We start from the raw sequence: 16,885 nt of genomic DNA on the forward strand, positions 1-16,885 counted from the left end.
TGTCTTGTGTGAGATTACATCCCTTAGTGCTGAAACAATTAGTCAATTGACAGACAAATAATCACTGACTATTATCCAGCTGTCCTGGACTCTGAGAACTTTTGATGATAATTTGTCACTTTTTTTGACAGTTTATAGATTAACAATTAATTGATTGATCAACGTCTGAACATCTGAAAGTCTTTTTTTACCTGATTATCAGACTGTTTGACCTCACATTCCTCACAGCCGTTAACTAAAGGTTAAGAGTGCAAAGCAAACCATTATTCAAATCATTTCTGCTCTCTAAGTGGTTATCGTCCATTTATCTTTATGGATTCCTGGAAGGCTGGTATGTCGGAATTTTTAGTGCGAGACCAGATATGTTCCCTCGTTGTCATTCCTCTGGGCAGCAGAGCGTGACCACGCAGCTCTGTGATTTGTCTGGCACTGCTGTCAGGATGAGTGTAAAGAGCGAAACGGTCCGCCAGACACGGATTCATTTATGAAAGTGCTTGAGAGAAGTAGGGTTTAATCTGCTTGAGCAGTCCAATGTATCGTGTACATCCTTTTGGAAAAAGTCCTGAGGCAGCCTGAGACATGTTCATAGTGGTTAAATCCCAGCGATTCATGTTCAAGTGCTGCTATTGTAATCTTTAGGCACCCTGCTGCTCATGTAGATCAATCTAACGTGAACCATCTTTAGTTAAATGGATCTTTTTCTCTGTCATGTTACTGAAATGCACCTTCTCTGTTAGCCTAATTAGTCTCAGCACGGCCTCTCACATAATGACATTGACATTTAAGTTGGTTATGATCTCAGTCATTTCCCAGGTTAAAGTGTGATAACCATCATTACACAACAATACCAGTCTTTGAGTTGTGACTCACTTCCTCCAAATATGATGAAAAGCTGTATGCATAATCCTCAGGAGGAGTTGTTAAAGCTTAGAGTTAATCAGCAAACCCACCTGTGGACAGGACATGACGAATAGCACTTTACCTGCCCACACGGAGTAAAAATAAAAGACTCTCCTATAACTTGCTTCTAATGACACGACAAAAGCCAGTGGGCGAGCAGTACAACAATGTTTGACACTTTAGGGCACCAAAGGGGGAAAAAAAAATCTTTAAATAGGATGGAATTTGTAGCAGCCGTCTGCAGCTTTTAAAGGCAATGGTCCCGTAAGTGGTTTTCCGCTTTTTGAATGCCGTCAGTGGTCTGTTCGCAGCATGTTAAGGTTTTTTCCTAAGTGCCAACAGAAGAATGATTTTGTTTGGTTGCTGCAGATGGTTGCCGTCTGGGCTCCCTAATCTTGAAACGGTGCAGAACAAACACGGGGTGACCAAAAGTATGTGGATACCCGGACATTATATCCCCCTAACAGCCTCTATTTTTCTGGAAAGGCTTTCCACAAGATTTTGAAACTTGGCTGCAAGGATTTGCTCCCATATAGACAAGAGCATTAGGCTGGATTCACACCACATCAAACGTCCTCCCGTTCATTTGAATGTGGGTAGTGCGTTTAGGCTGTGGCGGTGGGGACCGCAGGGGATGCCGAAAAAGAAATACAGCCTTGTGGTGAAAGATTGAAAGACCTCTGCAGAAAGAACCCAAAGTCACTCTGCAGTGGCCAATCACGAAATCATGACACCCAGACAAACCTTGTTTACTATGTAGCACTGTTATTCCCAAAGACTGGGTCGGGATCCTCGGGAGATTTCATTATGGCTAGCGTAACATTCGGTTTGTTTTACTGATGAGAGGAAAAGCACGAAAGCCTCTTAACTTCGCCTAAATGCATTTATTTGGTGTGATTTATAAAGTATTTAACATGTGTATATGTTTTCGATAACGCATGCATAAAATAAAGTTGTGATTTATCAAATACATATCTCTTTGAAATGGTTTACACATTCAAGATAATATAAGGTAATGTGAGAATGGCAGTAAAAATGGTCAGGAGCCTTCATTTATGCACAAATTGTGAACTCGCGATGGTTTGTCATTTTTAAAAAAGTGGGTCCCCAAAAAAACAGTTTGACTCTAAATGGAACCATAATTTACTAAAACTAACTGAAACTAGCGATTGAGACCATAAACTCATGTTTACAATGTTTACTGAGGTATTAAATCAAGTGAGAAGTAGGCTCATTTTCTCATAGACTTTTATACAATCTGACTTCTTTTTGCAACCAGAGGATTCGCCCCCTGCTGGCTGTTAGAAAAGAATGCAAGTTTAAGGCACTTCAGCATTGGCTTCACTTTTCAGACCGCCAGAGTTGCTCTCTGGTTCCAGTTCACTCCCAAATGTGCTGGATGGGGTTGAGCCTGGCTTTGTGTACAGAAGCATTGTCATGTTGAAACAGGAAAGGGTCTTCCCAAAACTGCTGCCACAATGCTGGAGGCACACTACCACTACTAAAATATCATTGCATGCTGTAGCATTGAAGTTTCCCTTCATTAGGGCCTATCCTAGGGCTGGGCAATAAATCGAAAAGTTACAGAAACCCTTCATTATGACTCTGATGAAGCCGCTATAACATTACTTGGATGGATGAAAGATTAAGTCATCTTTACTCCCTCTCTGTCTGTAATGAAAACTCCTTGCAATCGCGTTGCTGTCTCACTACATTTTTGCAGGTACATTTTACATGAACTTTGTAGCACACATTAATTAATATGCTCTGGGTAAAACTGAGCATTGACATACAAGCATATAATACACTCTGCTCTAATATTGTAGCACAAATAGCTTAATCTGTGTTTTCTCCTGAACTGTCTCACTACAGATGAGGTGAATATTCTGCAGGAGCTTTCTCTTGTGGTGTCAAACAGCAGTAACGCCTCAATGACTGTGGATGACAGCAGGTGTCAAGTCCTACAGGTGGGACAGTACTCCACCTTGACTCTTCCTCTTCAGCATCTCCTCACTGACGGGTAAGGGTCTCCATCTCCATATGTTAACTCCTTACCAATAGATTTTGGTCACTGGTTATATATCCTTTATGTTTTTTTCAGTAGCTAAATGGTGTGTGTCTATGTTTGTGTTTAGGTTTGCAGATGAGTTCAGTTTATTGGTGCAGCTGCAGAGTCCTCAAACAGATGAACGCAGCGTCTTCACCATGCTCAGCCCCGACAGCCACATCATGCTGCAGCTTCGGATCAGTGCTTACGCTATCATCTTCATAGGAACACAGCAGCGACACTATGAGTGAGCCCACTTCTTGTTTTGTTTTTTTTCCTTTCTAGAGGCAAATTAATACAATTTGTGTGCAAGTTATGTATGCATGGGATGTTGTAACAGCTTCTTTTGTTCATGATAATTGGTTCAAATTGCTCAAAATCTACCAGTGAGACGCACAGGTACATGCTTTCAACTTTAATGCATTACCCATTATCCAAAAAAAACAGATGTCAGAAGGTGATTACAACATCCATCTCAGGTAATTGAGGACCACTTATGCCCATTCCTGCTTCTTGGCTGAAGTGTATGTAAATATGTCTGTAAGACGGAGGAAAGCTCTGTGGAAGTGCATTTGTTTGCAGCATGTGTGCATTCGTTTGAAATGATTTATTAGACGTCTCTTGGCAGGTTTCTCGTCTTCATGAACTACAGAGCTCGAAGCAATTCATCACTGCAAGACAGCAGACAGAACTGGGTCAAAAGATAGACATGCATAGATACTATACTTATCTTGTACTGTTGGCATATGGTTGATTTTATTTTTACCTTGTTCCTGTTTTAAAGCAGCATGTCTGGTGGCTACCACCTACAAGGTTCGGTTGGGTCTAGAGCCCAGCTTGACCTCTAGAGGACAGTAGTTGGGCTTTTTAGACATTAAAGCTCCACTGATTAATATTTCATAAATTAAAGGGGAACTCCAGGTGTTTGGGAGTACTATTGCATATGTACAAAAAAGGTTGTATGAAGCCTCTTGTGGCTTCACAAAGTCTGATAAATAAAAAAAAAAATCTGATTATCAACGAACTGAAGACTTGAAATTGAAAACAAATCTGGGGAACGATTGGGAAGATTATAAAGAACTGAGTTTACCAGACCTTTGTTGTACGCTCCTCATCTCTGCTTGAGGCTAACAGTTTGAGGCTAGATTACACACCTGAATCTCAGACTAAACTGTCGGCAGTAGAGTTGCATTGTGGGTAATGTAGGCACTAGATTTTGACAAGGAAGAAGAATGTGAATGAAAAAGACCATATCTGTTCTGCTGCATTGATTTTTGATGTTAAAAAAAACTGGTGCAAAAATATTGTAGGAGTGCAATGCTAATTTAGTGGAGTACACGTTTAACAATACATGATGACTATTTGTAATGTTTCTCGCAATGACACACCCACATATCGCCAACTCTTCAGGTGTACAACATATTTTCAAACAGTCTCTGATAAAGACATTGTACACTACCTGTCCACCACCAACACATTTAGCGATTCGCTGGTGAAGAGAGTGAAACATTTAGCAACTAAAGAGCCAGGATGTCTTCTCAGGAGCTGGTGGAGGTCAAAACAGAGCTAAAAGGAGAGTGAATATTTATATATCATTTAATAATAATAATCAAGTGGACACAAACACAACTCCAATGGAATGATAATGCTGCTCTGTGTCTGATGTATGTGTAAATAAGCAACTGTTAGCGAAGTGTTTGTCAGCTTGTTGTGGAATTCTTCTGCATCCTAACTAACACAAAAAAAATCCAAATCCATTAATGGAGCTGTAATGTTGTTAAAGACTTTCTTCCTTTAAAAAAAAAAGATATGATCAGTATTACATGCATACATAAATTTCTTCCAGCTTAACCCAATATCAAATGCTACACACCAGCACCCCTGGAGCTGTCAAGGATGTAGCACTAAACTCATTTAGTTTAGACAGTCTCTTGACCTGCTGCCCAAACCGGACTATTCAGTAAAGGAAGGTTTTCAAGAGTTAAGGGAAGAGAAATAAATAAGGTTTTTACTGTTTATTTCACTGCAATCTGTATTTTAACAGTTTAAAGGCCCAAGTCTGATTTGAACTTATCTCCTAGATTAATTCATGCAGTCATTTCATCTCAACACACACAAAACCAAATACATGTGATTACATAACGACCCATGTGTCTCTCTGTCAGGTTCCCGGTCAGCGGTCTGTCTGATGGAAAGTGGCACCATGTGGCCGTCAGTGTGTCTGCCAAGCGGCTGGCGCTGTATGTGGACTGCTCTCTGCTGGAGAGTGTGGACTGGGTGTACCACGGCATGGGGATCAGCACCGACGGGCTGCTCATGGTTGGAGGCATCATCGAGGGCTTTGAGACTCCATTTGAAGTAAGGGGCTTCTATCCAGTGCAACATTTGTTTTCTTTTTCTTATTTCCCCAGTGATCGTAAACAACACAAAAGCAACCCCGCCTATAATCATAAAGCCCACACCCTGTAACCTATTCTGTTAGTCTTCCCTTCTCTTTGTCAACATTTTAAAGATGCCCAGAAGCTGCGTTCATTAAGTTTTATTCTACCAGCCTCAGGTCAAACTCTCAGCTGACTTGACAATGAACTTCATGGTGTCTGAATGGCCCTTGTCAGATTTTATAATCTCTTATTTTAGAATTTTGGAATGCTGCTCCTTATTGCATGTGTGTTTAACAGCGCATATTATTATGACCAGATGGTTGACCAATAGCCAGATGATATTTAAAACAACTGTTGCTGGATAATAAGCCACATGTGTATAGTCCAGTTCATTTGAATTTAGGCCGAAAAGGCATGCTCATCCTTGCGGCACACACACACACACACACACACACTCACACACTCACAGGAGAGAACACACAAGTAGATATTCTCGGCCCCGTGGCCCTATCCCACCCCATTCCCCTTTCATCACAGACACAAATCCGTGTAGCCCATAATGCTTAGAAACCATGTGTTTGTTTTTATAAAGTATGCATAGAAATCCCTGAATCAGCTCTAACCACAACCTCACTTACCTCCCAAGCGCCAGTGTTAAATAAAATTACAGAGGAAACACTGATGAGTGTTTGGACAGAAGATGAGTTCAGCATCCTCAACCCCCCTCCCTGTTCTCCAAACCTGGATATCTTTGAACTATAGGAGGAAACCCACAAGGAGAACATGTAAACTCCAAAGTAGAAATCATGTAAAACTTTACATTTTTGCTCACAATTTCAAATGCTTTTGCATGTATTTTTTTAGCCCATTCCAGGCACCTATTGGCTTTTATTCATTTCTGTATTGTATGAAAGTCTGTTAGTAGACTCTTGAAACATACCTAAGTTGTGTAATCCTTCACATAGAACACAGAATCTGCATTAATTCTTGTCAAGGTTACATTATTGTGGTGTGGTAATGCAGTTTAAAGCTATCAGTTTTGCCGACTTGGCGACTTTCATTGGGAGATAGTTGGCAACACTGGGCTGGGTTTTTCAGTTGGATATTTTTTTTGAATCTAGCGTACTCTTGCTCTTGCTTTTCAAGATTACCGACCCTAGCTTTAAGTGCAGATACATTTATAAAGCTTGCAATGCATTACTTTGTAAGGTACTTTAACCTCTTAAGCCCGATGGACCCGGTTGAAACGGGTCGTACCCTGTGGCGTAGTTAGCGTTCAGAATCTGTAAACCAAGTGTATGTAGTCCAAACCATCCCTTATTACCAAGTATTTCAACAATACAGTCGTACAGAAATAAACTTTGTAATTATAAGAACAAACTGTGATCAAAACATCTGTGATAATTATCTCATAAGTCTACAATATACAACATGCTTTGTATCGTTGGAAACTACAAATTCTGAGCTTTCCAATGCACCTAAAACGCACCCCGAATCACCGACACAGCGGGAGAAACGGAGCCGTCAAACTTCACATTTTACAGTCACACTCTGCTCACACTGACACAAATCTGTGTTCTTGTCAAAATATGTCACCAAGGCATATGTTATTTTCGCACAAAACGGCAGTCACATGCGTTTGTTTAGTCAAGATGGCGCTGACAGGAAGTCCTGGTAATTCTCGATTTCATCTTAAGGGCAGAAACTGAAACTCTTTTGTTAAAGGCTGATTTTGAAGGCCCATAATGCACCTGGCTTTGCATGGTGGACATGCTTTCCCAGTTACAACAAGCCTGAGGACCAGACCTGGCAGTGTGACTGTATCACAATAGGGGTGAGGAGGGGGGCTTTGTAGAGGCGGCATCTGGATTTGTTCTTAGCAGCAGATAAAATGGATTCTCCGTTGGCTCGTTTCCCCTGGTATCAGCTTTTTACTGAGCTCCAAGGACGGATCACTTCCACACTCAGAGGTGGTGACAGTCGTGTCTCTGGACAATCTTTTGTGTTTGGTAACGCTAAACCACACATCACTGTACTCTGCTTTTACCTATAACTCTTACTGTCATCCTCTCCACTGCAGCACGACCGGGACACAGTCTGCTTCATTTTAAGACCAAAGTAGGATATAAATATGAATCTGATTACCATAGTTAAATACAGGTTGTATGCTATGGGCATCTGTGTTTGGTTTTTAGACAAGTCTATTACATAACTCTAACTCATGATCAATCACCTCTTAAATTAGTAGACATTCTTTTCCAAATGAAAATATGCAGCAGATGTCTGTGTTTAGCAGACATGTGTGTAGTTTGATCCCTATCTATTTTTAGGGTATTTCTGGCAGTGCCAGACGAAGGGTTTACTGCAGAAAACATGAAACATTATCTTTCTATATACCATTGAATAAAAAAACAAATACTTCTCAGATGTAGTTCCTTGAAACATGTATATCTCTTTCCACTTGTCTCTGGATTTGATTTGAGATCAGAAGATCAAACGGTTTGTTAAAAAGAGTTTACATTTTTCCCTAAAGGGTCTTATTTGTGCATATTAACAAAGATGTTATATAACAAAGATGATGCATTATAAGCTCCACCAATGGCTTGAGATGGTATACACTTCGGCGTGGTGATGGCATCTTTGATATTTACACCACTAACAGCCATATTTAGCGTTACGAAAATGAGTTAGCTTGGGCGTTCGCAAATATTAGTTGCCAGATCTCGCAAGAATATGATGCTGAGACAAAGAAAGGTCTTGAACAAAGTTAATGTTTGCCTGATTTGTCTGTCTGAAAAATTTCATTTTAGTGTCAGAATGTTCGGAAGATATGTGGCTTGTGAAAAATGGGTCCGATATTTACTTTGAAGACTATGGGGCGAAAGAATCAGTCACAATCTATGTTCACGTTCACGAGTTAATAGACTCAGGACCTGCCACTTGTCTCCTAAAGGGGCGGGAAGTGGCAAAACCCCACGTGACACAGACACAAGAAACTGACTCTCATTGCACCGTCTCCTTTCTGAACTGTCTCTGATATTACCTGTATGATATGATAAATGCACTAGCTGTCTTGAATTTGGCAAAATCAGAAATGCATTTAAATATTAAAGATCTAATTGATTTTAAATCCCTGTGTGGTTTCACAAAGAAATGCATTCATTCTGCACACACACACACACACACACCCACGCACACACACACACACACACACACACAGACATTCTCTCATCCAGTGTCACGCTCTTATAAACACAGCCTGAGGACGGAGGTTTTTAAATGTCTCCTGATGCTTTGTTTGTCATGTCTGGCCTGATGTCAGAGTCACTGGTAAAGGAACCCTGGGAACTGCAGTGAAATACATGACCTTCAGTAACCTTGTGTGTGTGTGTATGTTTAGGCTTGTCCCCCCTCCATTCGGTGTATATATTCTGTGCATGCATGGAAAGTTACACAGTGCATATACTGTACAGAATATGTACTGTATGAATATGTTGACTGCAAGACACAGATCATACCTGACAGCTTTGTCTCTAACGGATAATTCAGATTCAGTCTGTTTACATTTGAACATTTCAAGAGAGACTTGGAACGAGGATTGCAACGGTTTGGTCTGTAAAACGTCTATAGTGAAAAATCTCCATCTCAAGTTCCCAAAACCCGAGGTGACGTCTTTAATTGCTTGTTTTGCCTGACCACCAGTCCAAAAAAACTAGCAAAGATTCACATTTGAGAAGCTGTCCATCCATCCGTTAGTCGGACCGCCCCATTCTCATCAAGGCGATTTCTCAGAAAGGCCTGTAGGGAATTTGGCACAAACCTCCACTTCTACTCAAGGATAAACTGATTAAAATTTGTCGATCAAAGGTCAAGGTCACTGTGACCTTAATATCGTTACCTAAATACCTAAATATTGTTTCTTATTTAGATGTTGAAATCACCAAAACCATGCTTACTGTATTAGTACTGTCATTTCCCAAAAACTGGGATATACTGTAAGTAAGTTAACTGATCTTTTGTAATCTGATGTAGAGCCAGATGTTCAGGGTGTACAAATGTCTCGGCTTCTGGTGTAGTAACCTCCAATCTCCCAAATGTAACTGTACATCAAGCATCAAGAGACATTTGAAACATTTTCATTTTCTACATGAAGGTTATCTGCGTTTTCACACTGTGCTCTTGACCACTCCCATTTAATGTTTTTATTATTGTCATTATTTTATTATTTATAATGTTTTATATTATATTTAATGTTTCCGTCTGTGCAGGGTCATCTCCGACAGCTGAGCTTCCTGATGGGTGACCCAGACGCCGCCCAGCAGCACTGCAGCCACCACCCGCCCCGCTGTGGTGAGACCGCCCCCAAGCCTCCTCGCTCCCCACGCACCAACAACGCCCTGGAGGTAAGGCAAGATGAATGGAAAAGAAAGAAAAAAGAGATCAGGAAAATCCATGTCACTTTCCCAAGTGAAATGATCTCTTAGAGTTGTTCCTTTGACTTATATAAGCAGCACGGCTCTGACATGTCACCGAAGTGTTTCATGTGAAGCCAGGTGCCTATTTAAGGCCTCAGCCCAGACATCCAGACTCCTGCACTTAATACTTTGACAGCAGAACCAGTTATACACTATGAAGCATGATAAAGATCATCAGAGGATTTGAAATAAAAACTGCACTGACTCCTGTGGTTTTGATCCAGTCTGGTGAACTTAACAACTCTAGGCGTTTGGTTGATCATCGGTTTAGCTCTGAACTGTCTTTTTTTGTGGTTTTTAAATTTAGATATTGTTCTCTGTTTCCACGCAGAATATACTGCTGTCCTCAAATGACCTGGAGGACCTGCTGGGGGATCCCAAGGACGAGTCATTTTTTAGCTTTGGCAGAACTGTGAGTAGGATATTTTGGTGCCTCTAATGCTCTTTAAAGCTTTGCTGAAAATTCCCTGTGCACTTAGGTGTTAAAAACAAACAAAAAAAACACACGCAGTTGCCTGGTTTCACAGCTGCTTCCCGGAGTTGTAGTTAGAGAGTGTGGGCAGCTGACCAGTCGTCACGGTGATTAGATCCAGCTGTGGACAGGCAGGCAGCTACAGTTGTGTATATATACCAACCACTGGTCTGGTTTCACTGGCTTCATTTTTTTCTCATCGTTTTTTGTCTGTAAAACCACCAGTCCAGTGTCTGCCATTAATTAGCGCTGCGGTGCAGAGCCTCAGGCGTCAGAGGCACCAGCCAGCCGTCCCACCTCTTGTCCTTGGCTGACTGGTCAACTCTGCATTTGTGTGTATATGTTTGCCTGACCTGTCTGTCCTCTGGTCCATAAGTCTGTCTGCTTACTGGTCTTTGTTGTGGCCAGCAAAAGGGTTCAGTGGGTGCTGAAGCTAAACGTATGTTTTGGTTAATTACAGAGAGGGCCCATTTCTTATGGTTTTTATAAAAGATAATAAAAAATTGGGAAATATATTGGTTGATGTTTTGAATATTAAAACAATGGGTAAAAAAAATCTGAAAACCAATAATGGATTTTAACTCAACCACTGAGTAATGTAATGTAATGTTTTGGTTCAGTTATTCACGGTGTATGGTCAGCCGTTCATCTGTATTTTCTCCCCGTTTCTTCTCTCCATGTTCCAGAACCAGAGGTTTTCTGAGCTGTATTCTCTGCCAGAAACCCTACTGTAATCTGCAGTGCTCGACAGAAAACTGATCAACAACTATTTTGAAAATCGAAAAATCATTTTAGTCATTTTTAAAGCAAAATTGTCAAACATTTGCTGGTACCAGCTTCTTAAATGTGAAGATTTTCTTTGCCATATATGTTCGTAAATGGAATATTCTTTTGGACTGTTGGACATTTGAAGCTGTCTCGTCACAATGTGGACATATTTTGATATTTTTTGACACCTTGTAGACTCAGCGAATAATCGACTGAAGGAGAAAATAATCGTCACATTAATGGATAATAAAAATAATTGTTAGTTCCAGCCCTGATCAGTATAAAGCTTAAACAGAAACACACTGCAAGTGGTGAGCTGGGTGGAGCTTCCTATTCCCTTTCTATGGAAAGTGCTGAATCCCTTGGATAGCAAGTGGTGAGAGACGGATAAATAGTACAAATGGAGAAGTTCAAATAAATGAACTGAGACCTACCATAGCAGAAATCTGCTCAGTAACCCATTGGTTACAACTTCAGATTGATCCCTCAATGTTAAACATTCCTCCCCAAAACTCCGTCTGAAAAGGAAATGTATCGTATTAATGAAGGAATGATAACATTTCATTTAATGTTTAAAACTTGCGTTGTTAATAATAAATATTTGTGAAAGTGATTAGTACATCTAAATCCACAATAAGCTGGTGTGTACATTCAGAAATCTGTTTTGTTATGACTACAAACACTGTAGTTTAATCTCTCAGACCAAACAAAATACAGTTCCTGAAATACATACGGCACATTTGTTTACACTGGCACTTAGAGAATAAACGGTGTTTCTTGGAAAAACGAAGGAAAAGCAAAGCTGGGTTGAATTTACATTTTCATGTCTATGCAAAACATCTGAAATAATCAGCGAGGATCTGGTTCTCTTTATAGTTTACAGTAGTGTCTTGAGTGTAGAACACAGCAGACCAGCATGCCATCCCGTGCCAGCTCCACCAGGCACAGGCTTCTCCATCAGGATGGCATTGGGATGCCTTTGGGATGATGTAGATGACAAAGACCTCTCCTGCTGTTTTCAGTTGTAGAGACTGTTTGCAGGAACAACTGCACCAGATCTGTCTTAATAGTTACTGAAATCTCCTTCAGCTGGGTGCATTTCTTTCTCATTATCTGTCTCTCTCCTTTCATCTGTTTTTGTTTTTCTGTGTTTTATTGTGTCTGAATCTGTCTCCTCTGGCTCTATGTCTGTCTCTGTCTCTTTGTGCATCCATGTCACTATGTCCCTTTGTCTTTTTCTCTGTCTCTTCTAGTGCTAATTCCGTTAACGTAGACTAACTAAACTGACTAAATATGTTCGTCAACAAGCTTTTTTTCCCATGACTAAGATGTGGTGATGACGAGATGGCACCATATTTTTTTAATTTTATTTTCGTTTACTTTTTCTTTTTTTTTCAATGCAGCAGTTCTATGTGCTGCGAGCGCCAGTTTGGTATCCTGTGCTGCGTACGCCATATCAGGACTGACTGGCAGCATCTATCGTATAAGCACAGGTTACACAGGTTAGACCAGCCCACTGTGACTCCCTTGTGCTGGGGTTTGCGCTGGCTGAATTTGAGTTGCTACAGAAGCTAACTGAAGGTCCGTCTTCGGACCCACCATAGGAAAAATTAGACCGACTGAAATATTCAATATACTCTGATGACTAAAAAAGACTAAAATGCTAACAGTTTTCATTGACTAAAGCCCTGTTTCCACCGCAGGAACTATCCCCAGGAACTGAGAAACTTTTGAGGAACTCATTGTGTTTCAACCGCAAATATTCATTGTTTCCAGCTTCTGAAATGTGAATGTCTGTTGCTTTTTTATATCTTAGTAAAGTGAATATCTTTGGGTTTTGGACAGCTGGTCGGACAAAACAAGCAATTCGAAGACAGTCACCTTGGCAAATTGGCATTTTCTGACATTTTATAGACAAAACGAGTAATTCATCAGTAAAACACCAGTCAATAGGTCAAAATAAACGTTCGTTGCAGCTTATCGTATAGGAAACCGTGTATGAGCGAGTGATTATGGACACAGTCCATGTTTCTCTGCAGCCTGTTTCTCATTAAATCCACCCAGACCAGACCTGTGGCGGCACAGCCGTCATGTCTCTGGCTCTCCTCAGAATCTGCACATTTGAAAGAAAAGAAATAAAACAAGGCTCCTACATTAGCAAGATCTATTTCTCTTTCGCCAAGGTCTGTTGCTGTCGCCTTTGAGGCGTAACATTTCTGACTGCGGGGCCACGTTGTTGGGGTTTCCTGACTTTGATGCATGTCCTGTCTGGGGGCCACCGCCTCCCCTGACAGGTGCTCTCTTTAGAGACATGGCACTCGCCCAGTTAATCTACGGCTCCTCCAATGTGCACTAAGATGTTAAACACTCCCGGAGGTCAGGGACCTTAGCTAAACATGTAATTCCAAAACCAGAGCTATGAGCTTCAGCGTATGTTGATGGCTTTGAACCCTCATAATTGACTGTATTAGTCACAATTACTTTCTTTTGTGAATTCTAGTACTTACGTGTACCTTTTTAAGATATTTATCAAAATAAACGACAAACATTTATTACTTCCATCTTCCCAAAATGTAAAAATGTGCTGCTTTTCTTTGATTTATATCATTGTAAATCACTTTTGGTCGGAAAAAAAGGAATAATATAAAGACATCATCATTTTATAAACAAGACAATTAATCAGTTCATTAGAAAAATAATAAACTAGACTAGACTGCTCGACCGTGATCAGCATGTTTGCTCTTGATCATAAAGTTTCCTCTTAAATGATGTGAATAGAAATGTGGATTTTCTTGCATATACAGTATGTGTCAGAAAGACAGGGAGAGATGGAGCATGACAGAGCTTGTGTTTGATTGTTTTTTCACCACAAGAGTGAATTCAGTGTGTCTTATTAATAGTTATAACACCGCTTACACTTGATCCCTAAAGCTGCATCTGTCAGAGAGATAGGGAGAGGCAGACACACACACACACACACACACACGCCTGTGGTCATAATATTCCCTGTTTCATATCCTATCACAACCAAGTGTTTCCACTTGGGTCTCCAGAGAGGCCTCTTTCATAAAACTTGTCAAACAATGGCTTTTTACTGGCAAGCTGAGACAAAAACAAAGAGGTGGAAAAAATTATCCATCATTTTTGACACTTCTCCAATCCACCAGGGTCCATGTAGTGTACTATGTAAAGTCTGGCAAGAGTTGCTTATTAAATGACTTTGCCCTAGGTGGAATTTTCATGTCCTAGCAAAGCTTAAGTGTTGGATAAAGGTTGAGTATTGTTTGACCTATTTTTAAGGCTGCTAATTAACAAAATACCCATTACCCACAACTGAAACGTTCATTATACTAAACAGACAACATTCCTCTTGATTTTCAACTTAAAGCTGCATTGGCTTAGTCACACATGGTGCAAACACACCTCTATTTCAGCTTCATTTGGAGTCGTGTTTCTGCCCACCTGGCAAATGCAGGTCCAATATTGTAGCTCTGTTTTGGTCCATAAACTTCAAAGGGGAAATGTCTGGCTTGTAAGCTGCTAAATGCTTCACTATGTTGACATTACAGGTAGTGTACAGTGGGTTTATCAGGGAATATTTGCTGAAAACAGCTGGCTGCCGCTGCTGCTGGGAAACTACGCTGCTGAGAGCAGAGAGAGTGAATCAAAACGGTAAAGCAATAAGCTGTAAAGATGCTAAAGCACTCTGTGATGCTGAGGGGAGCCGCAGAGTTGGGTGTTTCAAGGTGTTTGGAGTTGTGTTTGCGTCCACCTGATGAATGTTAAGTCTAATATTCATTCTTCTGTTAGCTCTGATTTAGTCTCCACCAACTCTCTTTACCTCATTAGCTCCTTTATGTTTGATTTTCTTCACCAACTAGTCACTAACTTTATCTGTCTACCATTTGGTGCTGGGTAAGTGGTGTTCACTGGGTTTATCTGACCTTATCACTGAAAACAGCAGCTGCTGGAAGCAACACTGAGAGAGCAATGAGACTGAATCTACAATCTGTTAATATTGTAGTTGTATTGTTTATATTGTAGTTTATATTTTAGTTACACGTCTCCTCTCTGACTCAATGCTCACGTCTTTTCTCTCACTTTCTGGCCACGCTGCTTACCTGAGGCATCAGCTGGCATCATCCAGTTGGGTTGTAGAGAGTCAGACCGACAGGTTAACCTGCGTTCACCTCTCGTCCTAAAAGTTAGGCGGATACGAGCTGTTCCTACGAGACTATCATTATGGATGTCATCGCTGAGCTCTGGATATTGTATCATCTGCTTGTCAGGAGAGCCAAAACAGTGCAAATGGTGCACTGATGTGCTGATATCATTCCTGAACTGTCAAATCTATAATCAATCATTCTGTATGTTACATTCCCGTCATGTTCACATCGTTTGGCCAAAAACAACATGTTCTCATGCCAGCGAATGTCACATTCCTTCATTGATCTCAATGCTGTTCACTTAGTTCAGCTCTTGTAGGACATGGTTTCTCAACACAGACAATTCTGCCAGGTTTCCTAGCAACAAAGAGAGATGGGAGCAGGTAGATGTGCTGACAGACCTCTTCAACTCGCGACTCAAGATGTCTGTAAATATCTGCCGTAGCCGGGCCAAGAAGCTGCAGCAAGACCCAGCAGTAGATGAGTGAACCACGTCAGGTCGTCAGTTTCTATCTGTGATTGTGTACGGTATCCTGCCATCGTGCAAATGTAAATCCTGCTGGGTTTGGCTCCAAGATGATGGATCTGCTGAAAGGATGTTTATAGTTACCTCAGGGGCCTCCAACTGTTTCTGCAGAGCTCTGTGATTAGTGGTGTCAGGCTTTATGATCATATCAGAGACAGAGAAATGTAAATCATGTTGAAGATATTGTGATATAATGTAATATTCCCTTAATTATAGCGCTGAGAGATGCCATCTGTTGCTGTAGGAGGAATGCAGTCATGCAAACTCCCAGCTTCCTTTTTTTTCAGTTGATTTGTCAGTGTCATGTGCATCAGAGGTGATGATGATGATACTAAGAGGAAGAAAAAGAATACGTTACCGCAATACGATAATGTCCCATGTCCATGACAGAGTTAGCATGCAGCTATAGCCGTGATGTCTAGCTCTGCTTTTCCTGGTAATGTGTGAAACCCAAAGTGTTTCCATACTTTACTGTATGTGTAGTGTTTACCTCTTTGGATTTAAAATGTGAGGGTGCAGGTCGTATCCACGCTGACCCTCCACCGTTTTCTGCTTTGTTGTTTCGGCTCGCTGCGGTTTTGTTTTGGTGACCCCCTCTTCAACTCTCCCTTGCTATTTGAAAACCTCTGCTTTAGAGAAACTGTTAAAAGACAACGAAATGAAAGATCAGAGCTACATGAGCCCTCACATGTAGCCCTCATAAATGGTTTTTATCATTTGTGTTTCAGCTCTTTGAGGAGTGAAGTGAGTTATTTTAAAAAGGTCTACACAATCAATTAAGGGTCTCATGAAAACACTCTGAGGTCTGTTTTAAATGCTTGGAGCTCTTCAACCAAACCGTTGGCATTGCAGGGAGATGACGCACTGCAACACGAACATGTCAGAGCAGCAACAGAAGGGAGACAGCGGGATGCAGAGCTCTCTTTTCCCAAGACAGTAAAATAAAGAAAAGACTAATATTAAAACAATCCCATAGAATCCATCTGGTGGGAGGCATTCTGGAGCTAAAACCATGTTTTTCAAGGGTTTCCACTGAGTTGCATGTTGCATCAAAGACTCTGCAAAGGGCAAACAACACTTTGAGCAAACTCTTTGTTGAATTAAAACACAAGGACGATGGAAACATGCTTTGTGTTTGCTGTAAAAATAT

The 16,885-nt window shown here is 40.8% G+C and overlaps 1 protein-coding gene across 3 annotated transcripts in view; it reads left to right on the plus strand.

Moving 5' to 3' along the window:
- The window catches only part of LOC141757412 (uncharacterized), a 99,475-nt gene that overhangs the window by 25,655 nt on the left and 56,935 nt on the right, over nucleotides 1-16,885 (plus strand). For all 3 annotated transcript variants that reach the window (XM_074617879.1, XM_074617880.1, XM_074617881.1), the window contains 5 exons: nucleotides 2,773-2,920; nucleotides 3,036-3,194; nucleotides 5,113-5,305; nucleotides 9,597-9,731; nucleotides 10,135-10,215. In XM_074617879.1, the coding sequence (XP_074473980.1) occupies nucleotides 2,773-2,920; nucleotides 3,036-3,194; nucleotides 5,113-5,305; nucleotides 9,597-9,731; nucleotides 10,135-10,215 (716 nt within the window). The remainder of the gene's footprint in view (nucleotides 1-2,772; nucleotides 2,921-3,035; nucleotides 3,195-5,112; nucleotides 5,306-9,596; nucleotides 9,732-10,134; nucleotides 10,216-16,885) is intronic.

The sequence above is a fragment of the Sebastes fasciatus genome, chromosome 19, assembly GCF_043250625.1.
Source record: "Sebastes fasciatus isolate fSebFas1 chromosome 19, fSebFas1.pri, whole genome shotgun sequence".
NCBI classification, from domain to species: Eukaryota; Metazoa; Chordata; class Actinopteri; order Perciformes; family Sebastidae; genus Sebastes; species Sebastes fasciatus.